Consider the following 26,372-nt stretch of genomic DNA (forward strand, 5'->3'; position numbering starts at 1 on the left):
AGAGCTCCAATGCAGTCCTTCATTAAAGCTGGTGATGAGGAACAAGTCAAGCAGATTTGCAGCAAATCAGGCCGGTGGCTGAACAAAGGTAACTTGTGCATCAGCGAGTCAGCCATGGTGATATATGATGTCGATTCATATATTGAATGTAACATATGTTATGTAAGTCATGTAGAACCTGTCAAGCACAGAGTGATTGTGGCGTGTGATAAGGTCGGAAAACGCTGCCTCCCTGTCCATTATGAGAAATACAATAATGAAAATCCAGGCAGTGTCCCCTGTGTGTCTCATGCTTAGGGTAACCTGCATGTTTGGAGGGTCAGTGCACACTTGATTCCAGCTCCCAGGTTTATTATTCTTTGGTATGTAAACTTTCTATCAGGCTTAGCTAAATGAATGTCTTTTTGTTTTTGTTTGAGCCACACATTCCTTCTGTTACATCTTTACTCAGTGTGTGTGTTTGACACTTTTGTTCACCTCTGCTCACAGTTCTGTTTTTTCAGTCCATTTTTGTCACCACAACCGCTAACACGTTCATCATGTGAAGAAGAACTGAACTATGAATACTGCAAAGGTTGTGATTTTTAGATGTGCTGGTGTTACTGCTTATTACACATGCGTAGGGACTGTATATTCCTGTTTGATGTCATTTAATGGAAATATTCTTTGTATTTCTTTTTCATGATGTTGGTAAAAATAAACCATTGTTTGACATTACTTTTTTGTTGCAACTGACCATCGGTCATGTTCCTTTTATTACATTTTAACAGAAGCAGTTTGATTTGCCTTTATATCAAATGTCCTATTCAAAGTAGATCTCCTGCACTGCTGCGTTATACTGGCATAGCACAGCAGGGGGTGCTGTTTATTTGGTTTCATTAAATACTCATGAACCAGTGATTAAATGTTTTATGTAAGTGCATTTGTGTAATAAATGTCCCATTTAAGTGAACCTGTCTTGCCAACAAGGTGAGAACTGAAGCAGATTTCCTGCACTGCTTCACCACACTGGTTTGGCACAGCAGAGGGCGCTGTTTTCTGTCTGAACTAAGACCTTTATGTGTGTTTAGTGGTCTGTCTGTAACCTGCCATGCAGAGGCCTGAGTCATGGGTAGAAACACAAATTAATGTTCCATTTACATTCATGCATTTGATGGATTGAGAAATTGAATTGGTTTAATAACAAAATAGCAGGCCAAGGAGACTTTACACCACTTGCACTCACATATTAGTTTTAATAGAAGACACGTTCAAAATGCAAGACAGTGTGCACAAGGACTAATACAGAGGAGGTTTTCTAACAAGGTATTGATGAGACAAAATAGAGCTTTAAGTTATTACTTGAGAAGCAGAAGAGAAACTAATAGAAGAGAATACGTTATTAATTCAGATTGAAGTTGCAGCCTTCAATAAGCTAAAAAAAAAGTTACACCTTGTGGACAATCCTACTGAATTTTACTGTAAAAAATGGTCTTTCAATTTGAAATGAATTAAAATAAACATATTGCATTTTAAATACTCTGATAATTTCAGATCTGTTAAAATTGTAATTATAGTGACAAATGAAACATATCGTCATTCACTGTCTCTTAAACTTGTCTGAGCAGAAAACCGCTGAAGGTGGTAACAACGTTATTTCCCCAAACATTTGTATTTGCACCCAAGCGCAGATAAACCTGGTCCCTTTGCTGCAGCTGCAGAAGCACTGCGTTTCCTCCATTATCAGCCCCGTCATGCGATGTACTGTGGTCATGGGCCATCACAATAAGTTCGTTGTTCTTGATGAGAGATACAGTAACCGGATGTGCTCCTCCAGCGTGATAAAAAAAGCTGAAGTAGTAAATGCCTGCAACAGGTGCTGTGAACATACCTGTGGAGACAAACACATCCCTGCTATAATCACATTAAACTTTTGTCAATAAAAAAATCTGTGTGGTAGAGAGAGTAATTTAAAAACAAGTCTGCAGCGTGTGGCTAAATGCTCACATCAACATGCTAACTAGCTTGCTTACAATGATAATGCTAGCATGTTGACATTTAGCAGGCATAATTTTCATTTTAGTTTAGCATGTTAGCATGCTAATGTTTGTTAATTAACATTTAAAACCAAGTACAGCTAAGGCCATAATGTTCATCATGTTGACCAAAGTACGAGGCCACTACATTTAAATTCATCACAAAATATAAGAAGAAAGAAATGAATTTACATTCAGCTGCACTATTCTTTTTCCTTATATATTTGGAAATAACAGACTTTAAAAATGCCAGTATTGTACTTACCTGTGTGTTTATTGTAGGCACTGCCAACGTTTGTTTTCAGCGTTTTGTAGATTAAAGTTGTATCTGTGTTGAAGGGTCCAATGGCTTTATTACCATCTGATGCTGCACTGAATGCTACCACTGTTGCTTCTAGATAAAGCAAAACACTGCTCTATTTAACTCCTCTATGGAGTTCCTGTATTTTATTCTCATTTGTTGAACTAAATGTCATGCTGTAGGTTTGGCCCTGAGGAGAAATGCTGGAGTTTAACTGAACTAAATGAAGGTGGACTTTTTACATATAATTCATTTTGTAATTGTTTGAGTTTGTACTATATTTTTTGGTCTTTGGTCTTTTATTTGTCACTTTCTAAAACAAAGAACATTGAACCACAGAACCACAAAATCATATTGTATGTGTGTTCAAAACCTTATGCAGACCTCAATGAGACACAAACCATTTTCCCTCTCATAGTGAAAGCTTAATGCAAGGTCAGAGGTTTCACTTCATGTGAGATACTGAACCACTTCTCATATTTCAACCTGTTGGTTAGCCAAGTATTTACCAGTGCGTAATTCAGTGATAGCAGCTTAAACTGCCAGAATCAGGCCCTGCAAGGTCAAAGTAATGCTGGACTGTAGATCAAGACTTAAACACTGAAGCAATTCAAAGTTCTTTATATAAGTCAAAGACAACAATTAGAATGATGTCCAAAGCCAAAAAGTAATAAAAGCCAAATACAAACACAAATAACATGAGAGCAGGAGCAAAGCAGAAGTAAGTTATTCTGAATAAAATTGCAGTAAAGAAACAAGTCAGTCAAAGGCACAGAAGTTTTTTAATTTGGATTTGTTTTACAGTTGTGACAAATCTGGAATCAGTGTGAAAATGGTTCTGTCTGATGGTGGTATTTGAAAGATCTTACAACAGACTGTTACAATATGGTGGCACACAGTTCATGTACAAACAAATCTTCAGTGAACAGATTAGCCTGAATCAGTGCTTGTACAGGCAGGTGGCGCTAACTGAAGAACTGGCTGCTGAGACCTGTGTCGTTAAACACACCAAAATTTCCAACATAGGTTTTCATCTTTATAGCTGTCCTGTTACCAAATACAATGACTTCTGTCTTTTACTTAATTGAAAGTTATTTCCTTCCTTTAACAGAGATGTAATGTATTGATTCTCATATTTGACCGACCAAATAACCACTGAAAGTACTGTGGCTAGCTCCCCAAATATGACTGTTTGCAGCCAACTGCACATACACCTGGTCTCCATGCTGCAGCTGCAGGAACACTGCATTTGCTCCATTATCAGCTCTGTCACTGTCTGACTGGAAATCATGTGCTATGACAATCTCCTCACTGTTTTTAAACAGTCGCAGCATCGATCCATGTGATCCTGAAGCATGATAGAAGATGCTAAAATAATAAACACCTGCCACAGGAGCAGCAAAGATACCTGTGAACATAACAGGGAGTTAGACATATTATTTTATTTATTACAAATGACCACTGACCATTTAGTTTTTTAAAACCAGATAATTGTTACAAATAACTCACTTGTGCACACACTCAAAAATCCACAGGTCATTCATTTTTAAATATTTTATTCATGTATTCATTTTTACTTATTTATTCATTGCAATTAACTAAATTGACTCACAAGAAACTACACTACACACATGCAAACACTAATGAGATCTATATCTCACTTTATTGGCTGAATCATTGTCACTAACACTGAGAGTCTCAGTTCAAAAAGAAGTTAAACATGTTTGCAGGAGACTGGGTCTTACCTGTGGATTGACTGTAGGCATTACCAATGTTGGTGATCACTTTTTTGTAGATTACAGTTGTGTCTGTGTTGAAGGGTCCAATGGATGCATCTCCTCTTCCTGCCTCTGCGCTGAATATCACCTTGGTGCTTTCTGTGAAAGACAATTCATTCTCGTAACATCACTCTGTAAATATTCCTCCAATTAAAGAACAAGAGTTCTTGATCATCAGCTAAAACGCATTTTACCAACTTAACACCGCTTACAACCATGTGAATTATGACTTGTCCATCAAAATCTCTTTAGTTTCACCTCACCTTTAGTCTTCAGTTCCAGAATCTGGTTTTCACTGCCTACCAGTCTGGTTTCCATCGCTTGAAGTTTTTCTCTGAATTCTCTCATGATAGTTGACGTGTCAGAAGAGGAGGACAACTGTGCATCATCAGTTGTAGCTCCAGTATCTACCTGTGCCAAAGTCAGGCCACAGAACAGCAATGCAAACAATTTGCAACTGTTAAAATTCATCTTCCAACTCGATTAAGTCTCCTAATGTCTTGGTATGATCCCTCTGGCTGTTTTTATACTGTTTTACCACAGTTTATAAATGTTTAACATCTTGTTTGGCTTTTGGCTTTGTTTTCTTGTTGCAAAAGAACCAGTGTGCAATTGTGAAATTCCGTTGGCTCAGTCAACCGTCAAAGAGATGTCAGCTGCTGTTTTATTCAAAAATTACACAAAATACTTAAATAAATACTTGTTACTTTTTCTAATTATCCACAATTTTTTGATCTATTTAAGTTTATTGTCTAGTTATTAAATGTCAGAGTTTTTTCATCATCATTTGCAAAGCAAAGCACAATGAAGCTGTCAGCCTTATGAATGAAGCAGTAACTTAACAATAAGGACTCATTTTTTATTTGTTTCTGTGAATTTACAGCAGAACTAATTGCATTCTGTCTAAGCTGAAAAACCACTGAAAGTCGTGTGGTAGTTGGATCCCCAAACATGTGAGTGTGCACCCACACACCTTGTCTCCTCGCTGCAGCTGCAGGAACGCTGCGTTTTCTCCATTATGGGCCGTTTCGCGCCAGCTGTTTTTATAGAAACCCAGCTCTGTCCCGTGATCTCCTCCAGCATGATGGAGGACAGTAAAGTAATAAACACCTGCAACAGGTGCAGTGAAGTTACCTGTGGGAAGAAGAGGGTGGTGATAAGTTTCAGCCATTGTTGAATTTACAGTACAAGAGGTTAGAATACTTTTATTCCTGCTGTACGTTTGGTCCTCAGAAAAATGCTGGAATTTAACTGAATTAACATGCATTTTTAAGGATCATTCATTTTGTAGTATTTGATTAGTTTGTACCATATTTCAACAAAGTAAATATGGACTTTGTTATTCCATTTGCATCATTTTCTAAAAAGATCAATGAACCACAAGTTTAATGCAAGGTCACAAGATTTCACTTCACGTGAAAAGTCATGTACTGTCCTCCTTGACCAAATATGGTCATCGGTTGGGTGCTCTAACATCATTTTTTCCACTATGCTGACCTCTGATAGAGCAGCTGGTGGTTTCAACATTAACACTGACCGCTCAAACGTGTTCTTTGTATGCCCACCATCCACCAGCACTTCATTTATCCATTTGTTCTTTAATTCTTTCAGGCGTTGAGCTGAGACTAAAAACAGATACACCAGAAACACATCCCCAAATTAATGCTAAATGTGCCGACAAGCTTTCTAAAATGTTGCAGGTTTTAACTGCTATAAGCTGAAAGAGACGTGGAGTCTGGCATTGATTAAACTTCAACTTTGATCACACTAAAATAAAACTGTGGTTAAGGCTTGTTGATTTTTAGGCCTTAAAATGACCCAGTTATTATTTAGAAAAGCTCATGGTACGGGGGCCTTTATTACTTGAACTTCAACATGCTGCACTATATGTACTATATACACTTTATTAGGCAAAACCTAAGACATTTGGAGCTGTGCCACCATTGCTGCCAAATTGGTATGCACAAGTGGTCTACACGAGAGAGGATAGTGTGTCTTAAACCGCCTGAATCAGGCGGAGCATGTTCAAAAGTAACACTGAACTGTTGTAGATCCGTTAAAAAGACTTGGAAGTCATTAAAGACCATTGTTCTTTTCCAAAATTCAATGGGGAAACTTGAAAAATATCAAGAATTAAAAATGGTTTGATGTGGCTCTTGAAGCCACCATGTTTCAGTTCAATGGGACTACACAGTCAGAGCTCCGGTCTTGAACCCAACAGAATTAATTATAACTCATGACTGCAGAGGGCACTGTTGCTTGACAAAGTTAAATTTTGTTGCTTTAATTCTCTAATTTTTTTTTTTTTTTTTTTTTTTTTTGGCCTATCAAGCAAAACCAAATAGTGCTCAACAGGGCAGTTTACATGGGGTTGTTTGAGTAGCATTAATGATACCCACATTTATACCAAGTAAGGTAGTACATAAACTCACAAACCAGCTTGTTTTATTGCTTGAGCCTTTTTAATTATGCATGATACAAGAAAGACCAATCACTCCGCAGAATAAAGTTGTGCTAAAAGCATTCTTTTCATACCCATTCAATCTGCTCTGTTAAGACACAAGGCCTAAGAGGCAGCTCCCCTTTACGTCACTTTTCGCTTCTTCCCTTGAGTAGTTTTACAGCAATGGCAAAGAAATAAAGATCTGATTTGAGATACAAAGCTTTCATGTTATATATGAGACTGATGACACACAGACAGATGAGTTTGTTTGTGCTTTAACTTCATGCCTCTGTGTTCTTCCCTGGGAATCATCAGCGTCTCCTGGCACAAACAAATCCATGGTGGACGTGGCAGTGCCCATCATCCCAGCAGTTTCTAGCTGTGATTAGCAAAGATGAAGGAGACAGTCAGCATGTCACAAACAAAAACACGTTTTATTAAATAAACATGTACAACCAGTAATTTTGCTAATTACTAAATGATTTGACAACCTATATTTGACTGAGTAAAACTTTCTTTTCCAGATCTTTAAAGTTACAATCCTATTTTAATTTGCCTTTAATCATTTATTACACACAGACATTATGTTTCATGAGTAAATGTTGTCTTGTCATTTACCTCCCCAGTTCATTCGTAAGCAGTGCTGTCTATGCAAGTTGTTAGGCTCCCCACGACACCAGTTGGCATAGTTGAAACGTGTGCCATCAATCCAAAACCAATAACCCTCCTTGAAGTCAAAATAAAAAACAGTGCTGCGTGAGTTAAAAAGGGGAACAAAAAGAAAAAAAAGATTTTTTTATTAAATAACTGCCAGGCCTTAATAAGTAATTTACCCGTTGTGCATCAGAGCCGCCGATCCACGCTACTTGGTTGCCTGTCAAACGCTGAACCCAACGTTCCTCATACACACTGTGCAGAGATGCTAAGCTCCCACCCAGTCTCTGACAGACTCTCTGCAGGAGAGAAACCAGTCAGTCAGAGAGCAGAGGGGCCAAGGACAAAGACATCACCTGATATAATATATCCTCTAAGTAAGTCAAGTCACAGGCATTAGAATGAGTCTCCACCGACCACCTGTGATTGGATCTCACTTCCCTGCTCTAGTACACTCAGATCATCCTGATTACCTGAGCTGTAACCCAGTTCGCTCTTCCTGAAATATAGCGGAAACAGCGAAGTCCGCACCGAGACCAACCACAGGGTCAATACGTGGACCTCTTGACAGCATGATGTTCTCCTGAAATCAAACAGTGATGAGAGGATGTTGAATCTCCATTCAAGATGAATGCTAAATGGAAAAAAAAAAAAAAAAAAAAACAAGAAAAAGCCATCTACTGACCTTTCTCTGCATCTCTTGGAACTTTGTCCGCTGCATCTGGAACAGCAGCACAGTTTGAATTGCCTAGTCATGCATATGATTTCTACCTCGATGCAAGAGGGCATCATCATCAGCAAAGTTAGAAATCAGTAGAAAAGTGCACTCACTTTCTTCAGCTGTTGAGTTTGTCCCAGGTTCGTCTTCTTTCAAAGAGACACGAGTCACAGAGACAGTTGATAAAACAATAACGAAAACTGTCATCATTGCAATGTAATGTGTTGATCTATCAAATGATTTAACAGTGAACATAATTATTTTACATAATACTCGCATAATATTAACATCTTGTTGTGCTCACCTTCCTGAACTGACAGTTCAGTTTTTGTACAAACCGTCAAGTGCCTTAGCATGTTGTTGTATTTGGTGTCACCCACAGTGACCAATCCTGCTGTTGCAGAGACGGTTTCACACATAGCTGCCTACGAGTGCACTTTCTCACAGAGTCAGGAAATATAAGCAAAATTTTTATTTAGTGCAATTCTTCTTAATCCTACATCAGTACTATGTTTACATTTTGGATGCACCTATTAAATGGGTTTTCTGTATAAACAAATTACAATATAGTGAATAACCTGGCAGTTAGTCTACAACACAGAGGGTTCAACAGCAGCAGCTGTGTTTTTTATTTCTCATTTTTAATCTGCAGCAGATACAGTAAATGTAATTTGTAGGTAAAGCTTTGTTCTGTAGTGTATAATTCCTCAAAACAAAAGTAATAATAAGATAATAGTTGGACAATGTCAATACTATGCAGTGAAATATTGACCTCATTATACAGGTATTTAGTGCAGCACCAACTCTGTGGCAGAGCTCCAATGCAGTCCTTCATTAAAGCTGGTGATGAGGAACAAGTCAAGCAGATTTGCAGCAAATCAGGCCTGCGCCTGAACAAAGGTAACTTGTGCATCAGCAAGTCAGCCATGGTGATATATGATGTCAATTCATATATTAAACATGACAAAGGTTGTTCTGTTGATGTAAAAACTGTCGAGCAGAGAGTGACTGTGGCGTGTAATAAGGTTGGAAATCGCTGCCTCCCTGTCCATTATGAGAATTACAAGAACCAAAATCCAGGCAGTGTCCCCTGTGTCTCATGCTTAGGGTAACCTGAATGTTTGGAGGGTCAGTGCACACTTGATTCCAGCTCCCAGGTTTATTATTCTTTGGTATGTAAACTTGCTATCAGGCTTAGCTAAATGAATGTCTTTTTGTTTTTTGTTGAGCCACACATTCCTTCTGTTACATCTTTCCTCAGAATTGTTTGGACACAACTGAATCAGGTTAATTGATTGTTTTCATTTCAAAAATAGTATTGACTAGTGGTTACTATTAATGTGTGTGTGTGTTTGACACTTTTGTTCACCTCTGCTCAGTTCTGTTTTTTCAGTCCATTTTTGTCACCACAACCATTTCTCTAACACGTTCATCATGTGAAGAAGAACTGAACTATGAATACTGCAAAGGTTGTGATTTTTAGATGTGCTGGTGTTACTGCTTATTACACATGCGTAGGGACTGTATATTCCTGTTTGATGTCATTTAATGGAAATATTCTTTGTATTTCTTTTTCATGATGTTGATAAAAATAAACCATTGTTTGACATTACTTTTGTTGTTGCAACTGACCATCGGTCATGTTTCTTTTATTACATTTTAACAGAAGCAGTTTGATTTGCCTTTATATTAAATGTCCTATTTAATATAAAGGATCTCCTGCACTGCTGCGTTATACTGGCTTAGCACAGCAGGGGGCGCTGTTTTCTGCTCTAAAATAAGACTGTTTTTTGTGGCCTCTCTGTAACCTGCCATGCAGAGGCCTGAATCATGGGTAGAAACACAAATTTACATTTACATTCATGCAATTCTTACTTCAACTTATTAATCACTGCTTCTTTCATTTCCATACCATACTATATGTTCACTGTTTAACTTGTTAGCATACTAATGTATGCTAATTAATGCAAAACAAATTACAGCTGTGGTAGTTGGGAATGTCAGTGTAAACTTGTGTCTGTTTCTGTCAAAACAAGACTAATGGGGCTTTCAAACACAATGTGATTATTTGCTGCTTAGTCAGAGGATGACCAAAGCCAGCAGGATACATTCAACACCATGAACATCTGTACTAATCTGAGTAGTAGATGTTGAGAGATTTGATGGAGATTCACTATCGTTTAGTCTGATTTTACTCTCTTGGTTTCAAAAGCTCAGAGTTTTTCCTCCATGACACCAAACTGTGTCTGACTAATTATTTCTGTACTGGCAGCATCAGTAGCATTAACACTGTCCTGGGTCTTTGAGCCAAACGGTAACACATTATTTATTCTTTTATTTTTTTAAAGGCAAATTTCATCTTAAAGTTGAATCAAGAACGCTCACTCTCCTCAGCTCTATGATCTCTCTGGCTGTTTTTATGTTTAAGAACTGGTCAATTTTTAACATGTGACTTAGTTCTGGGAAAGGAATGAGGATATCAGAACTACATTTGATAAAGATCATTATTTTTATGAGTTTAATGGCAATCCAATGTCACAAACTTGTAAATCATTGCTATGCTGACAACACACAACCACCACCAACACTTCCACTCCATTTGCTTTCATCTCCAGCTTCTGGCCATTATTACTGTAAGTCTATTTTTCCCTGGAATAACCCTGAGGGCCAGAGTTCTCTGGAAGCATCAGATCATTTGGGAGAGTCACGGGTCAATTGAGCAGGAGCAAGATAAGACAGCTGCCAAGTTCCTGCTGTTAGAGGAGCAGCTCCTGTTCATAACAACCTTCTGTTTCATCGGGTGTTAGATAATAATGGAAACAAATGTATTCATGAAATGATTTTATTATTAATCTTCAAGCAGGAATGAATAAACAAGATGAAGCAGCTTTATTTATATGATACCTTTTAAACACAAAGGCAATTCCAGCAACAGAACTTTATAATCTTTCATAAGTAACTGGAAGCCAGAGAGAAAGTGTAAGAACAGGAGTTTTGTGCTCAGCTCAGCAGAGCTCTCATTGTTCTGAAGTTGTCTTATTTGAGAGATCACATGAGAGACTGTTGCAACATAGAGGTGTTCACTTCATGTACAAACAAATGTGAACTGACTATTCTGAAATCAGTGCTGTGTATGGGCTAGCTTTATGCTGAACTGAAGAACTGGCTGCTGAGGCTCAGATCTGTGTCATTAAATGACCAAAATTTCTTGTGTTGAGTCAAGCAAAGCAATGATGTTAGTTCCTCCCTGCTGTTGCCAAATACAAGGACTTCTGTATTGCCTTCATTTAATTGAAAGTTATTTTCTTGCTTTAAGCACTGAGAGTAATCTAAATAAAAACTGAATTCTGTTTGCTGTGATATGCAAAGTTATTGTCATGTAAAATGGAAACCGTGTATTGAATCTCAAATCTGAGTGACCAAAAAACCATTGAATGTTGTATCATAGTCAGATCCCCAAACATATGCATTTGCAACCAAGCGCACATAAACCTGGTCTCCTCGCTGAAGCTGCAGAAACACTGCATTTCCTCCATTATCTGGTTTGTCATTGTCTGACTGCTGATGACCTGTCATGACCATCACCTGGCTGTTTTTATACAGATGCAGCCCTGACGCATGTGCTCGTCCAGCATGATAGAAGATGTTAAAATAATAAACACCTGCAACAGGTGCAGTGAAGATACCTGTGGAAATAACACGGTGTTGGTCACATTCATTTTCAAAAATCATCAGCAGTCTTCAGCCCTTTTTAAATCTTTTTTAAATTGATAATTCTGTCACCTTTAACTCACACACACACACTCACACACTACAAACTTACAGGTCAATACCTTCATTCATTGCAATTAATAAAACTGTCCCAACAAATAACTACACACACACTCATGACTCTTATTAATTTCTTAATTTATTGTCTTAATATTGCACCATTGCACTTACCTGTGGATTGACTGTAGGCATTACCAATGTTTGTGATCACTCTTCTGTAGATTAGAGTTATGTCTGTGTTGAAGGGTCCAATGGCTTTATCTCCTCTACCTACTACTGCACTGAATATCACCTTGGTTCCTTCTGTGTAAGAAGAATCATTGTCATAACATCACTCTGTAAATGTTTTCAGAGTTCTCACATAAAAGATCAAGAACATGACTTCTTTACCGTCAGCTGAAACACATTTTACTGGCTAAACACCTCTACCAACCATGTGAATTATGACTTGCCTTTCAGTCTCACTTAAATTTCACCCCACCTTTGTTCCTCAGCTCCAGAATCTGGTTTTCACTGTTCCTCAGCCTGGTTTCACTCTCGTTCAGCCTGGTTTCACTGTTCCTCAGCCTGGTTTCACTGTTCCTCAGCCTGGTTTCACTGTTCCTCAGCCTGGTTTCACTCTCATTCAGCCTGGTTTCACTGTTCCTCAGCCTATTTTCACTGTTCCTCAGCCTGGTTTCGCTGTCTTCTAGCCTGGTTTCCATTGCTCTGAGTTTTTCTCTCATGGCACCAAACTCCACCAGGAGATCACACATGTCAGGAGAGCATGACTGTATTTCATTAGGATTTTCTGTTACAGTAGCAGTACCATCATCCTGGGCTGAAATCAAGCCACAGAGCAGCAAAACAAACCATAACATGGTCAAATTCATCTTCCACGTTGATTCAGTGTCTCTGTCTTCTAAACTCTGACTGATGTCTTATGATGTTTTTGTTAAAGAACTGTTAATTTTTAACATCCCATCTAACATGGAACTTTATCTTATCATGAAGTATCTGTTATCCAACTCAATTGATGAGCAATAAGGAAGTGATGATACATTAACTGGAAAACCGATTGTTAGTGTCAGGCCCAAAGACTGACAATGATTTTTTTGACCATAAAAGGACAAGGCAAACTTATTTGTACAGCACCTTTCAACAACATGGCACGTTAATGTTAATGAATGCATCTCTGGTCTAATGAAAAGGTTTTGGGATAAACACGTTTGCAGCCATGTATGTACACACACACACACACACACACACACACACATGAAAATTCACCTCATAGTTTTTGAGTGATCTTGTATCCAAACTCGAAGATACAAGAAAGGGTTCATCCTCTGGGGAACATGATTGAACTCAGAACATTTCATGGCAATCTGCCAGTTTCTTGGTGGATATTCAGTGTTTGACACTATGGTGGCACAAATGATTCATGAACATAAGAATTCATCATCTGGACATTAACACCCACATTAAACTTGACTGAAAACCTGACATTAGCTTTTAAGATTCTGTCATGAACCAGTGTTTTAAGGTAAAGTTGTGCATGATAATGGGAGTAGAAGTTGGGGGGTTCGACACAATCATATATAATTATTGTGACCATCTGACTCTGTACCAAATATCCCAACAGCAGAAACAGACGTAATGTTTTCTGTACATTTCACTGTTGGACTGATCAATGCACTGACCACCATCTTAGGTCCTGATCACTGACGGCACCTTTTGTCTGTTCTACAACGAGCTCTTTGATCAGTAACCAAGTCACCACCGAATTACTCAACATTTTAGACTTTAAATGTGACTACCATCAGATGTTACAGCAGCTCCACGATCCAACAGCCTCAGTCTCCCCCAAAGCTGGAACAAACTTTAAGTGAACCTGTCTTGCCATCAAGGTGAGAACTGAAGTAGATTTCCTGCACTGCTTCACCACACTGGTTTGGCACAGCAGAGGGCGCTGTTTTCTGTCTGAACTAAGACACCTATGTATCTGTAGTGGTCTGTCTGTAACCTGCCATGCAGAGGCCTGAGTCATGGGTAGAAACAAATTTATGTTCCATTTACATTCATGCATTTGATGGATTGGGAAATTGAATTGGTTTAATAACAATAGCAGGCCAAGGAGACTTTACACCACTTGCACTCACATTTTAGTTTCAACAGAAGACACATTCAAAATGCAAAATACAGTGTGCACAAGGACTAATACAGAGGAGGTTTTCAAAAAAGGTATTGATGATGAGACAAAACAGAGCTTTAAGTTGTACTTGAAAAGCAGAAGAGAAACTAAGCTCACAGATGAACTGCTTTTTAATTCTGATCTAAGTTGCAGCCTCCTATAAGCGCTTTAAAGAAATCTAAAAAGTTACACCTTGTGGACAATCCTACTGAATTTTACTGTAAAAAAAAAAAAAGGTCTTTCGATTTGAAATGAATTAAAATAAACATATTGCATTTTAAATACTCTAAATACTCACTAATTTCAGATCTGTTAAAATTGTAATTATAGTGACAAATGAAACATATCGTCATTCACTGTCTCTTAAACTTGTCTGAGCAGAAAACCGCTGAAGGTGGTAACAACGTTATTTCCCCAAACATTTGTATTTGCACCCAAGGCCATTATGTTCATCATGTTGACCAAAGTACGAGGCCACTACATTTAAATTCATCACAAAATATAAGAAGAAAGAAATGAATTTACATTCAGCTGCACTATTCTTTTTCCTTATATATTTGGAAATAACAGACTTTAAAAATGCCAGTATTGTACTTACCTGTGTGTTTATTGTAGGCACTGCCAACGTTTGTTTTCAGCGTTTTGTAGATTAAAGTTGTATCTATGTTGAAGGGTCCAATGGCTTTATTACCATCTGATGCTGCACTGAATGCTACCACTGTTGCTTCTAGATAAAGCAAAACACTGCTCTATTTAACTCCTCTATGGAGTTCCTGTATTTTATTCTCATTTGTTGAACTAAATGTCATGCTGTAGGTTTGGCCCTGAGGAGAAATGCTGGAGTTTAACTGAACTAAATGAAGGTGGACTTTTTACATATAATTCATTTTGTAATTGTTTGAGTTTGTACTATATTTTTTGGTCTTTGGTCTTTTATTTGTCACTTTCTAAAACAAAGAACATTGAACCACAGAACCACAAAATCATATTGTATGTGTGTTCAAAACCTTATGCAGACCTCAATGAGACACAAACCATTTTCCCTCTCATAGTGAAAGCTTAATGCAAGGTCAGAGGTTTCACTTCATGTGAGATACTGAACCACTTCTCATATTTCAACCTGTTGGTTAGCCAAGTATTTACCAGTGCGTAATTCAGTGATAGCAGCTTAAACTGCCAGAATCAGGCCCTGCAAGGTCAAAGTAATGCTGGACTGTAGATCAAGACTTAAACACTGAAGCAATTCAAAGTTCTTTATATAAGTCAAAGACAACAATTAGAATGATGTCCAAAGCCAAAAAGTAATAAAAGCCAAATACAAACACAAATAACATGAGAGCAGGAGCAAAGCAGAAGTAAGTTATTCTGAATAAAATTGCAGTAAAGAAACAAGTCAGTCAAAGGCACAGAAGTTTTTTAATTTGGATTTGTTTTACAGTTGTGACAAATCTGGGATCAGTGTGAAAATGGTTCTGTCTGATGGTGGTATTTGAAAGATCTTACAACAGACTGTTACAATATGGTGGCACACAGTTCATGTACAAACAAATCTTCAGTGAACAGATTAGCCTGAATCAGTGCTTGTACAGGCAGGTGGCGCTAACTGAAGAACTGGCTGCTGAGACCTGTGTCGTTAAACACACCAAAATTTCCAACATAGGTTTTCATCTTTATAGCTGTCCTGTTACCAAATACAATGACTTCTGTCTTTTACTTAATTGAAAGTTATTTCCTTCCTTTAACAGAGATGTAATGTATTGATTCTCATATTTGACCGACCAAATAACCACTGAAAGTACTGTGGCTAGCTCCCCAAATATGACTGTTTGCAGCCAACTGCACATACACCTGGTCTCCATGCTGCAGCTGCAGGAACACTGCATTTGCTCCATTATCAGCTCTGTCACTGTCTGACTGGAAATCATGTGCTATGACAATCTCCTCACTGTTTTTAAACAGTCGCAGCATCGATCCATGTGATCCTGAAGCATGATAGAAGATGCTAAAATAATAAACACCTGCCACAGGAGCAGCAAAGATACCTGTGAACATAACAGGGAGTTAGACATATTATTTTATTTATTACAAATGACCACTGACCATTTAGTTTTTTAAAACCAGATAATTGTTACAAATAACTCACTTGTGCACACACTCAAAAATCCACAGGTCATTCATTTTTAAATATTTTATTCATGTATTCATTTTTACTTATTTATTCATTGCAATTAACTAAATTGACTCACAAGAAACTACACTACACACATGCAAACACTAATGAGATCTATATCTCACTTTATTGGCTGAATCATTGTCACTAACACTGAGAGTCTCAGTTCAAAAAGAAGTTAAACATGTTTGCAGGAGACTGGGTCTTACCTGTGGATTGACTGTAGGCATTACCAATGTTGGTGATCACTTTTTTGTAGATTACAGTTGTGTCTGTGTTGAAGGGTCCAATGGATGCATCTCCTCTTCCTGCCTCTGCGCTGAATATCACCTTGGTGCTTTCTGTGAAAGACAATTCATTCTCGTAACATCACTCTGTAAATATTCCTCCAATTAAAGAACAAGAGTTCTTGATCATCAGCTAAAACGCATTTTACCAACTTAACACCGCTTACAACCATGTGAATTATGACTTGTCCATCAAAATCTCTTTAGTTTCACCTCACCTTTAGTCTTCAGTTCCAGAATCTGGTTTTCACTGCCTACCAGTCTGGTTTCCATCGCTTGAAGTTTTTCTCTGAATTCTCTCATGATAGTTGACGTGTCAGAAGAGGAGGACAACTGTGCATCATCAGTTGTAGCTCCAGTATCTACCTGTGCCAAAGTCAGGCCACAGAACAGCAATGCAAACAATTTGCAACTGTTAAAATTCATCTTCCAACTCGATTAAGTCTCCTAATGTCTTGGTATGATCCCTCTGGCTGTTTTTATACTGTTTTACCACAGTTTATAAATGTTTAACATCTTGTTTGGCTTTTGGCTTTGTTTTCTTGTTGCAAAAGAACCAGTGTGCAATTGTGAAATTCCGTTGGCTCAGTCAACCGTCAAAGAGATGTCAGCTGCTGTTTTATTCAAAAATTACACAAAATACTTAAATAAATACTTGTTACTTTTTCTAATTATCCACAATTTTTTGATCTATTTAAGTTTATTGTCTAGTTATTAAATGTCAGAGTTTTTTCATCATCATTTGCAAAGCAAAGCACAATGAAGCTGTCAGCCTTATGAATGAAGCAGTAACTTAACAATAAGGACTCATTTTTTATTTGTTTCTGTGAATTTACAGCAGAACTAATTGCATTCTGTCTAAGCTGAAAAACCACTGAAAGTCGTGTGGTAGTTGGATCCCCAAACATGTGAGTGTGCACCCACACACCTTGTCTCCTCGCTGCAGCTGCAGGAACGCTGCGTTTTCTCCATTATGGGCCGTTTCGCGCCAGCTGTTTTTATAGAAACCCAGCTCTGTCCCGTGATCTCCTCCAGCATGATGGAGGACAGTAAAGTAATAAACACCTGCAACAGGTGCAGTGAAGTTACCTGTGGGAAGAAGAGGGTGGTGATAAGTTTCAGCCATTGTTGAATTTACAGTACAAGAGGTTAGAATACTTTTATTCCTGCTGTACGTTTGGTCCTCAGAAAAATGCTGGAATTTAACTGAATTAACATGCATTTTTAAGGATCATTCATTTTGTAGTATTTGATTAGTTTGTACCATATTTCAACAAAGTAAATATGGACTTTGTTATTCCATTTGCATCATTTTCTAAAAAGATCAATGAACCACAAGTTTAATGCAAGGTCACAAGATTTCACTTCACGTGAAAAGTCATGTACTGTCCTCCTTGACCAAATATGGTCATCGGTTGGGTGCTCTAACATCATTTTTTCCACTATGCTGACCTCTGATAGAGCAGCTGGTGGTTTCAACATTAACACTGACCGCTCAAACGTGTTCTTTGTATGCCCACCATCCACCAGCACTTCATTTATCCATTTGTTCTTTAATTCTTTCAGGCGTTGAGCTGAGACTAAAAACAGATACACCAGAAACACATCCCCAAATTAATGCTAAATGTGCCGACAAGCTTTCTAAAATGTTGCAGGTTTTAACTGCTATAAGCTGAAAGAGACGTGGAGTCTGGCATTGATTAAACTTCAACTTTGATCACACTAAAATAAAACTGTGGTTAAGGCTTGTTGATTTTTAGGCCTTAAAATGACCCAGTTATTATTTAGAAAAGCTCATGGTACGGGGGCCTTTATTACTTGAACTTCAACATGCTGCACTATATGTACTATATACACTTTATTAGGCAAAACCTAAGACATTTGGAGCTGTGCCACCATTGCTGCCAAATTGGTATGCACAAGTGGTCTACACGAGAGAGGATAGTGTGTCTTAAACCGCCTGAATCAGGCGGAGCATGTTCAAAAGTAACACTGAACTGTTGTAGATCAGTTAAAAAGACTTGGAAGTCATTAAAGACCATTGTTCTTTTCCAAAATTCAATGGGGAAACTTGAAAAATATCAAGAATTAAAAATGGTTTGATGTGGCTCTTGAAGCCACCATGTTTCAGTTCAATGGGACTACACAGTCAGAGCTCCGGTCTTGAACCCAACAGAATTAATTATAACTCATGACTGCAGAGGGCACTGTTGCTTGACAAAGTTAAATTTTGTTGCTTTAATTCTCTAATTTTTTTTTTTTTTTTTTTTTTTTTTTTTTTGGCCTATCAAGCAAAACCAAATAGTGCTCAACAGGGCAGTTTACATGGGGTTGTTTGAGTAGCATTAATGATACCCACATTTATACCAAGTAAGGTAGTACATAAACTCACAAACCAGCTTGTTTTATTGCTTGAGCCTTTTTAATTATGCATGATACAAGAAAGACCAATCACTCTGCAGAATAAAGTTGTGCTAAAAGCATTCTTTTCATACCCATTCAATCTGCTCTGTTAAGACACAAGGCCTAAGAGGCAGCTCCCCTTTACGTCACTTTTCGCTTCTTCCCTTGAGTAGTTTTACAGCAATGGCAAAGAAATAAAGATCTGATTTGAGATACAAAGCTTTCATGTTATATATGAGACTGATGACACACAGACAGATGAGTTTGTTTGTGCTTTAACTTCATGCCTCTGTGTTCTTCCCTGGGAATCATCAGCGTCTCCTGGCACAAACAAATCCATGGTGGACGTGGCAGTGCCCATCATCCCAGCAGTTTCTAGCTGTGATTAGCAAAGATGAAGGAGACAGTCAGCATGTCACAAACAAAAACACGTTTTATTAAATAAACATGTACAACCAGTAATTTTGCTAATTACTAAATGATTTGACAACCTATATTTGACTGAGTAAAACTTTCTTTTCCAGATCTTTAAAGTTACAATCCTATTTTAATTTGCCTTTAATCATTTATTACACACAGACATTATGTTTCATGAGTAAATGTTGTCTTGTCATTTACCTCCCCAGTTCATTCGTAAGCAGTGCTGTCTATGCAAGTTGTTAGGCTCCCCACGACACCAGTTGGCATAGTTGAAACGTGTGCCATCAATCCAAAACCAATAACCCTCCTTGAAGTCAAAATAAAAAACAGTGCTGCGTGAGTTAAAAAGGGGAACAAAAAGAAAAAAAAGATTTTTTTATTAAATAACTGCCAGGCCTTAATAAGTAATTTACCCGTTGTGCATCAGAGCCGCCGATCCACGCTACTTGGTTGCCTGTCAAACGCTGAACCCAACGTTCCTCATACACACTGTGCAGAGATGCTAAGCTCCCACCCAGTCTCTGACAGACTCTCTGCAGGAGAGAAACCAGTCAGTCAGAGAGCAGAGGGGCCAAGGACAAAGACATCACCTGATATAATATATCCTCTAAGTAAGTCAAGTCACAGGCATTAGAATGAGTCTCCACCGACCACCTGTGATTGGATCTCACTTCCCTGCTCTAGTACACTCAGATCATCCTGATTACCTGAGCTGTAACCCAGTTCGCTCTTCCTGAAATATAGCGGAAACAGCGAAGTCCGCACTGAGACCAACCACAGGGACAATACGTGGACCTCTTGACAGCATGATGTTCTCCTGAAATCAAACAGTGATGAGAGGATGTTGAATTCAAGATGAATGCTAAATGGAAAAAAAAAAACAAAACAAGAAAAAGCCATCTACTGACCTTTCTCTGCATCTCTTGGAACTTTGTCCGCTGCATCTGGAACAGCAGCACAGTTTGAATTGCCTAGTCATGCATATGATTTCTACCTCGATGCAAGAGGGCATCATCATCAGCAAAGTTAGAAATCAGTAGAAAAGTGCACTCACTTTCTTCAGCTGTTGAGTTTGTCCCAGGTTCGTCTTCTTTCAAAGAGACACGAGTCACAGAGACAGTTGATAAAACAATAACGAAAACTGTCATCATTGCAATGTAATGTGTTGATCTATCAAATGATTTAACAGTGAACATAATTATTTTACATAATACTCGCATAATATTAACATCTCGTTGTGCTCACCTTCCTGAACTGACAGTTCAGTTCCAGGTTCCTCTGTGTAGAGATGGACAGTTAAACACACTTTAAGACAATTTGCTTTGTTGACATGAAAAGTACATTTATGATACTGAAGCACACAGAGAAGGAAAATAATGAATGACAGAAAAAAGTAATAATAAAGAAAAACAGTATGTTGGTGTTAGTAACAGTATTAACAGTGAATATTACAGTAAACAACACGTAATGAGGAAAAATGCTCTCACCCTCTGGAACTGTTGGTTCTGCTTCTGGCGGAGCTGTTTGACACAACAGTGAATGACTTTTGATGCTTGTGCACAACAAAATAGACTCAGTCTCTCACTGTCTATCTGTGTCTCATCTCTCTTACCTTCAGTACTTGCAGTCAGTGCTATCATGGCACCAACAAGGAGAGACACAGCCAGCATCTTCATGGTGAAGCTGATGTTTAGGATGATGACCTTCAGTAAAGAGAAACAGATTTATTAGTGAGACTTCTACAGGAAGTCAATGCATCAACGAAAGGACAGAAAATAATAAGTGCTCACTGCAAACCTGATGCAGAATTATCTTCTCTTCTTCCTTCTCACCTGTCACCCCGAGGTGTCGAACAGGACAAAGTCTCGCTCATATATACAGTTGCTTACCTTGCCATCCTGCCACAAAACCAGGAACTGAGGACACACACGCTGCCAATACACACAGAAAATACACATGATTACACAAGATCAATTTCATACACGCACACAACATTAAAAGCAAAATGAGTAACTGAAAAGTAAATGAAAATCTAATTTAATAATAGAAATATAACATAAATAAAACTGACTTTTAATTTGTTAAATCAAGTAAAATGATGTAAATATTTTTACATATGTGTATATATACACTAATCAGCCACAACATTAAAAACAATAATTTGTTTTAATGCTGTGGCTGATCAGAGGAGGCACAGTGCAAGTATTTTGTTTTGTTTTTAATAACACGATCAATGCAATAAAAATACGATTCATATGTTTCTGTAACATCATGTGACAGAGTCACGTCTGCTGGTCATAACACGCCTGAGGGGTTCATTTCTGTATTTGTCTGGTGATACTATTTGCTGAGTCTAGTGTCACAAAAATGGATCAGATATCTATTTCCAAACAGTTTCCACCCATCTAGTTTCAGGAACATTGATATTATTGAATTACACAGACAGAAGAGGCATTACATATTATATTTACCTTCAGGAATACAGCTTCTTGATAAGATCGATGACAAATTAAAACAATGTGTATCTCTAAAATATAAAGTGTTGGAAGACCATGATCCGTCAGAGCAGCTTCAGTGGTCCCTGGCATACGTCAACAACACAACTATTCTTTTTGGGTGGTGGAAAACCATTCCTCCAAAAGGGTTTCCCTCACCTGGTGAACTGTCTGGAGTCTACACACTCAGACATCTTTACTAGAAAGACCAGGGGAACGACTTTACCACCTCAAGAAATTCAGACCTTCACTGATTCTGTGGAAAGCGTCCTAAAAAGGGGCACCAGCAATTGGTATGGGAACTACTCTACTATAGTGTGCTTGACTGAGCGTAGCAAAGCATGTGCACTCCCCAACCTGCAGGACTGACACACCAAAAGTGCAGAGCCAGAGTCAGTAGGATTATAAAGAGTCTCCATCACACTTGTGTCTTTGTACTTAAATGTACACAAGAACTGATGGTACAGTTTGGTAGTTTTGTAGACTCACAGTGGGATTTTATTCTGGAGACCTTTGACTAAATTCTTTGACAATTCTTAAAAAAAAAAAAAAAAAAAAAAAAAAGCTACACAGTTCATTGCTCTAAATGTAAGTTTGACTATTTTACGTGATTTCATAGCATTATTTATTGTGTGTGTATATATGAGCATATGTAAATGAAAACTGTTGCTGTGTGTCCTTTAAATTCAGAAGAAGTAAAAGAGGAGTCTATCAATATTTGGTAATAGATATCTGATCCATGTTTGCCACACTAGACTCGGCAAACACTATCATCTAGATAAAGCCAGTCTGGTGGGTTATGGTCAGGTGGTGTAGTCGTCCCCTTTCTCTAACATGGGTTAAGTTTGTTGGGTTTTAGTCGCACTTTTTTTCTTTTCTCTCTGGAGACAAGAAAGTTTACCCTGTGTTTGTACACCAGGACCACAGATGATGCCTGTCTGTGTGCAGGTGAGAGGTATCTGTAAATGTTTGTATTCTTTAATCACATATCATCTGCATCTCAAATGCCCCCAGTATATTCAAATAGATCTTAGATGATTATTTGTTCTGATAATTGATCATTTCTATAATAATAATCATATAAAATTGTTTACAGTGTCACAGCTGACATCAGCACCAGTTTGTCTGCTTCACAGTGGATGTTGTGCAGCTCTTAAACAAAACTTAAACAAGGCATTGTTAAGCTTTTGACACATCATTTATTTCTGAACAATAGTGAGAACAGCACCTTTATATTGAATCTGGTGTTAACTTCTAACAGTTGAACATGTCTCTGTGGTTACTGATTCTTTCTCCAAACAAAGGGATCAATCATTTCAAAGTTCATGATTTTTTTTTTTTTTTTTTACATTTGTGTGACCAAAAACCCACTGAAGGTTGTAAGGTGGTCATGTCCCCAGACATGTGTGTTTGCAGGCAACCGAACATACACCTGGTCTCCTTGCTGCAGCTGCAGAAACACTGTGTTTCCCCCGTTATCAGCTGTGTCAGAGTCTGATTTGTGATCATGGGTCATCACCATCAGGTCATTGTTCTTGTACAACAGCAGCTTTCCCTCATGTTCTCCTCCAGCATGGTAGAAGATGCTGAAGTAATAAACACCTGCTACAGATGCAGTGAAGACACCTGTGGAAATAACAGGGTGTTGGTGCTCGCCTTTAAACAACTCACACACATTCTTCTTTTCAATTCAGTTGAATGAGAAAGTACAAACACTAATACAACATATTTACAGAGCGCTGTGTGTTTTCATGACCCAAATGAAATTAAAGTGAAGTATCCAAGAAATGTATATTGATATATATCTAACTTTTATGAGCCTGTAAAATAAAGCAAAATGATATATATTCTTTAACATGTAACATTTATTTATTAGACAGTTAATATATGTAACAGATATATAGATATTGGTTAAGAATAATATTAGTAATGATACATTACTTCTGTATTTTTTTCTACACTGTTAGATTATGGACAGGCACTGTTCTTCTCATGCTCAAACTAAACCTGTGTGTGTCCTTAATGACGTCTTTACCTGTGGCTTGACTGTAAGCGTTGCCAATGTTTGTAATAACTGTTTTGTAGATTAAAGTTGTGTCTGTGTTGAAGGGTCCAATGGTTCCATTTCCCCCTGCTGCTGCACTGAATATCACCTTCACACTGGCTGTGTACAAAAAAAGAGATTGATGTACAAACATGTTTATTTGTAAAAATGTAGTTTACATTTTACCTGGTAAATAGTTTCTTAAATCTTTCAAATATTCAGTCCACCTTGATTTTTCAGCTCTGTGATCTGGTTTTCGCTGTTGATTACCCTGGTTTGACTGTCTCTCAGCATATTTTCCATGGCTCCCAGTTTTTCTTTCATGGCATCTAACTCTTTCTGGAGAAAGCAGGAATCGGGGCAGACAGGTTCACTTTGTGAGTCATTCTCAAACTGGCCTAAATTCAGGTCGCAGCAGAGAAGAATGAACAAACAAATGAAGAGAAACATCTTCTAGTGTCAATGATTCGGTGTTTAATTCGTTCACTTGCTTTCACCACTTTTATCTGAGTTTATCAATAATTTACTTGTGTAATTTGTTTGACTGTTTGTTCTTATAAACACGTTTCCTGTGAGTTACCGGCAGAGGAGAAAGTTCACCTTGTGTTTGTTTTATCTTTAAGTTTAATCCCTTCAAAATTGTTGTTATTAACTCTGGGTAAATTGGGTATCTGTCAAAGTTTTTATTTTGTCTCTCTGGAGACAATAAAGTTTACTCTGACTGTGTTTGCACTGACAGCTCTGAGGTGTGCATCAGTCAAATACGTGAAAGTGAATCTGGGTGTCACTGAAGAGGAGTGTGTAAGCTCAACCAACACCACTGTAAGATGAACACAGGCGTTTAATAGTCTGAAGTGTATGCCAGTGTTTACCAGTGTGTGCAAACCTCTGATGTGCTCTGAGGCTGCATGTTATTTTACACCAGGACCACAGATGATGCCTGTCTGTGTGCAGGTGAGAGGTATCTGTAAATGTTTGTATTCTTTAATCACATATCATCAGCATCTCAAATGCCCCCAGTATATTCAAATAGATCTTAGATGATTATTTGTTCTGATAATTGATCATTTCTATAATAATAATCATATAAAATTGTTTACAGTGTCACAGCTGACATCAGCACCAGTTTGTCTGCTTCACAGTGGATGTTGTGCAGCTCTTAAACAAAACTTAAACAAGGCATTGTTAAGCTTTTGACACATCATTTATTTCTGAACAATAGTGAGAACAGCACCTTTATATTGAATCTGGTGTTAACTTCTAACAGTTGAACATGTCTCTGTGGTTACTGATTCTTTCTCCAAACAAAGGGATCAATCATTTCAAAGTTCATGATTTTTTTTTTTTTTTTTTACATTTGTGTGACCAAAAACCCACTGAAGGTTGTATGGTGGTCATGTCCCCAGACATGTGTGTTTGCAGGCAACCGGACATACACCTGGTCTCCTTGCTGCAGCTGCAGAAACACTGTGTTTCCCCCGTTATCAGCTGTGTCAGAGTCTGATTTGTGATCATGGGTCATCACCATCAGGTCATTGTTCTTGTACAACAGCAGCTTTCCCTCATGTTCTCCTCCAGCATGGTAGAAGATGCTGAAGTAATAAACACCTGCTACAGGTGCAGTGAAGACACCTGTGGAAATAACAGGGTGTTTTACAGTGCCATTTGTTTTCTAAGCCCCAATGAATTAAAAAGAATTATTCTATACACACTGATCAGCCCATCGATGACGTCTTTACCTGTGGTTTGACTGTAAGCGTTGCCAATGTTTGTAATAACTGTTTTGTAGATTAAAGTTGTGTCTGTGTTGAAGGGTCCAATGGTTCCAGTTCCCCCTGCTGCTGCACTGAATATCACCTTCACACTGGCTGTGTACAAAAAAAGAGAGAGATTACAAACATATACATTTTTTGAAAAACAAACACTTGATAGTTTCTTAAATCTTTCAAATATTCAGTCTACCTTGATTTTTCAGCTCCGTGATCTGGCTTTGACTGTCTCTCAGCATATTTTCCATGGCTCCCAGTTTTTCTTTCACTGCATCTAACTCTTTCTGGAGAACGCAGGAATCGGGGCAGACAGGTTCACTTTGTGAGTCAGTCTCAAACTGGCCTAAATTCAGGTCGCAGCAGAGAAGAATGAACAAACAAATGAAGAGAAACATCTTCTAGTATCAATGATTCTGTGTTTAATTCGTTCACTTGCTTTCACCACTTTTATCTGAGTTTATCAATAATTTACTTGTGTAATTTGTTTGACTGTTTGTCCTTTATAAACACATTTCCTGTGAGTTACCGGCAGAGGAGAAAGTTCACCTTGTGTTTGTTTTTTGTTTTTTCTTGTCTTTCACAAGTTTACTCTGACTGTGTTTGCACTGGCAGCGCTAATGTGTGCAGCATTCGAATATGTAAAAGTGAATCTGGGTGTCACTGAAGAGGAGCGTGTAAGCTCAGCCAGCACCACCATAAGATGAACGCAGCCATTTATTTGCTTTGAGTGCATCTTTTACAGGTTTATTCAAATAAAAAACCCTGTGGTTTACAAAGATGACTGATGTGTGCAAACCTCTAACGTGCCCTGAAGCTGCATCTTTATACTTGGACTATGGATCATGCCTGTCTGTGCAGTTTTATCAACAAATGTTAGTATTTTTCATACTATGTTTTTAAGAAGCACTGGATGTCATACATTACTAAAGTGAAA

General features: G+C 38.0%; 4 protein-coding genes and 1 long non-coding RNA gene across 14 annotated transcripts; 1 reads left to right on the plus strand and 4 right to left on the minus strand.

The window, feature by feature from the left end:
- Nucleotides 1-3,079: 3,079 nt before the first annotated feature.
- Nucleotides 3,080-4,595, minus strand: LOC108874146 (cerebellin-2). Its single transcript, XM_018662553.2, has 3 exons — nucleotides 4,358-4,595; nucleotides 4,062-4,193; nucleotides 3,080-3,724 (listed from the first exon to the last, which is right to left on the minus strand). The coding sequence occupies exons 1-3, from the start codon at nucleotides 4,563-4,565 to the stop codon at nucleotides 3,447-3,449; spliced, it is 618 nt and encodes a 205-aa protein (XP_018518069.1). The 5' UTR covers nucleotides 4,566-4,595; the 3' UTR covers nucleotides 3,080-3,446.
- Nucleotides 4,596-6,833: 2,238 nt separating this feature from the next.
- LOC108874148 (uncharacterized) lies at nucleotides 6,834-25,884 on the minus strand. Of its 10 annotated transcripts, none has more exons than XM_051075457.1 (16): nucleotides 25,632-25,884; nucleotides 25,409-25,537; nucleotides 25,108-25,301; nucleotides 23,897-24,008; nucleotides 23,661-23,789; nucleotides 23,058-23,251; nucleotides 21,020-21,061; nucleotides 20,743-20,833; nucleotides 20,618-20,650; nucleotides 20,376-20,408; nucleotides 20,185-20,220; nucleotides 20,039-20,074; nucleotides 19,838-19,947; nucleotides 7,371-7,490; nucleotides 7,156-7,264; nucleotides 6,834-6,916 (listed from the first exon to the last, which is right to left on the minus strand). In XM_051075457.1, the coding sequence occupies exons 1-16, from the start codon at nucleotides 25,831-25,833 to the stop codon at nucleotides 6,849-6,851; spliced, it is 1,638 nt and encodes a 545-aa protein (XP_050931414.1). In that variant the 5' UTR covers nucleotides 25,834-25,884; the 3' UTR covers nucleotides 6,834-6,848. The 10 variants fall into 10 exon arrangements, with proteins under 10 accessions (XP_050931414.1, XP_050931413.1, XP_050931415.1 ...); XM_051075456.1 differs by lacking the exon at nucleotides 7,371-7,490 and adding an exon at nucleotides 19,544-19,663; XM_051075458.1 differs by lacking the exons at nucleotides 7,156-7,264; nucleotides 7,371-7,490 and adding exons at nucleotides 19,329-19,437; nucleotides 19,544-19,663.
- On the minus strand, nucleotides 10,736-14,312 carry LOC108874142 (cerebellin-1). Its single transcript, XM_018662548.2, has 4 exons — nucleotides 12,353-14,312; nucleotides 12,162-12,289; nucleotides 11,852-11,983; nucleotides 10,736-11,595 (listed from the first exon to the last, which is right to left on the minus strand). The coding sequence occupies exons 1-4, from the start codon at nucleotides 12,550-12,552 to the stop codon at nucleotides 11,315-11,317; spliced, it is 741 nt and encodes a 246-aa protein (XP_018518064.1). The 5' UTR covers nucleotides 12,553-14,312; the 3' UTR covers nucleotides 10,736-11,314.
- Nucleotides 15,248-16,768, minus strand: LOC108874145 (cerebellin-2). The gene is made up of 3 exons (XM_018662552.2): nucleotides 16,526-16,768; nucleotides 16,230-16,361; nucleotides 15,248-15,892 (listed from the first exon to the last, which is right to left on the minus strand). The coding sequence occupies exons 1-3, from the start codon at nucleotides 16,731-16,733 to the stop codon at nucleotides 15,615-15,617; spliced, it is 618 nt and encodes a 205-aa protein (XP_018518068.1). The 5' UTR covers nucleotides 16,734-16,768; the 3' UTR covers nucleotides 15,248-15,614.
- On the plus strand, nucleotides 21,208-25,100 carry LOC127143235 (uncharacterized). Its single transcript, XR_007814518.1, has 2 exons — nucleotides 21,208-22,573; nucleotides 24,624-25,100. It is a non-coding gene; the product is annotated as an uncharacterized LOC127143235 (long non-coding RNA).
- Nucleotides 25,885-26,372: the final 488 nt, after the last annotated feature.

Source organism: Lates calcarifer, linkage group LG14, assembly GCF_001640805.2.
Source record: "Lates calcarifer isolate ASB-BC8 linkage group LG14, TLL_Latcal_v3, whole genome shotgun sequence".
Taxonomy (NCBI): domain Eukaryota; kingdom Metazoa; phylum Chordata; class Actinopteri; family Centropomidae; genus Lates; species Lates calcarifer.

What these genes read in the sequence shown, in the direction of transcription:
- LOC108874146 (XM_018662553.2), bottom strand. Translation starts at nt 4,565, where the DNA reads ATGAATTTTAACAGTTGCAAATTGTTTGCATTGCTGTTCTGTGGCCTG. An exon ending in TCTGGAACTGAAGACTAAAG is followed by an intron (nt 4,194 to 4,357) that starts GTGAGGTGAAAC and finishes TGTCTTTCACAG; the next exon opens with AAAGCACCAAGGTGATATTC. An exon ending in TGCCTACAGTCAATCCACAG is followed by an intron (nt 3,725 to 4,061) that starts GTAAGACCCAGT and finishes TTATGTTCACAG; the next exon opens with GTATCTTTGCTGCTCCTGTG.
- LOC108874142 (XM_018662548.2), bottom strand. Translation starts at nt 12,552, where the DNA reads ATGAATTTGACCATGTTATGGTTTGTTTTGCTGCTCTGTGGCTTGATT. An exon ending in TCTGGAGCTGAGGAACAAAG is followed by an intron (nt 11,984 to 12,161) that starts GTGGGGTGAAAT and finishes CTTCTTACACAG; the next exon opens with AAGGAACCAAGGTGATATTC. An exon ending in TGCCTACAGTCAATCCACAG is followed by an intron (nt 11,596 to 11,851) that starts GTAAGTGCAATG and finishes TTATTTCCACAG; the next exon opens with GTATCTTCACTGCACCTGTT.
- LOC108874145 (XM_018662552.2), bottom strand. Translation starts at nt 16,733, where the DNA reads ATGAATTTTAACAGTTGCAAATTGTTTGCATTGCTGTTCTGTGGCCTG. An exon ending in TCTGGAACTGAAGACTAAAG is followed by an intron (nt 16,362 to 16,525) that starts GTGAGGTGAAAC and finishes TGTCTTTCACAG; the next exon opens with AAAGCACCAAGGTGATATTC. An exon ending in TGCCTACAGTCAATCCACAG is followed by an intron (nt 15,893 to 16,229) that starts GTAAGACCCAGT and finishes TTATGTTCACAG; the next exon opens with GTATCTTTGCTGCTCCTGTG.
- LOC108874148 (XM_051075457.1), bottom strand. Translation starts at nt 25,833, where the DNA reads ATGTTTCTCTTCATTTGTTTGTTCATTCTTCTCTGCTGCGACCTGAAT. An exon ending in TTTTGTGGCAGGATGGCAAG is followed by an intron (nt 20,834 to 21,019) that starts GTAAGCAACTGT and finishes TCTTTACTGAAG; the next exon opens with GTCATCATCCTAAACATCAG. An exon ending in CTTACGAATGAACTGGGGAG is followed by an intron (nt 6,917 to 7,155) that starts GTAAATGACAAG and finishes TGCTAATCACAG; the next exon opens with CTAGAAACTGCTGGGATGAT.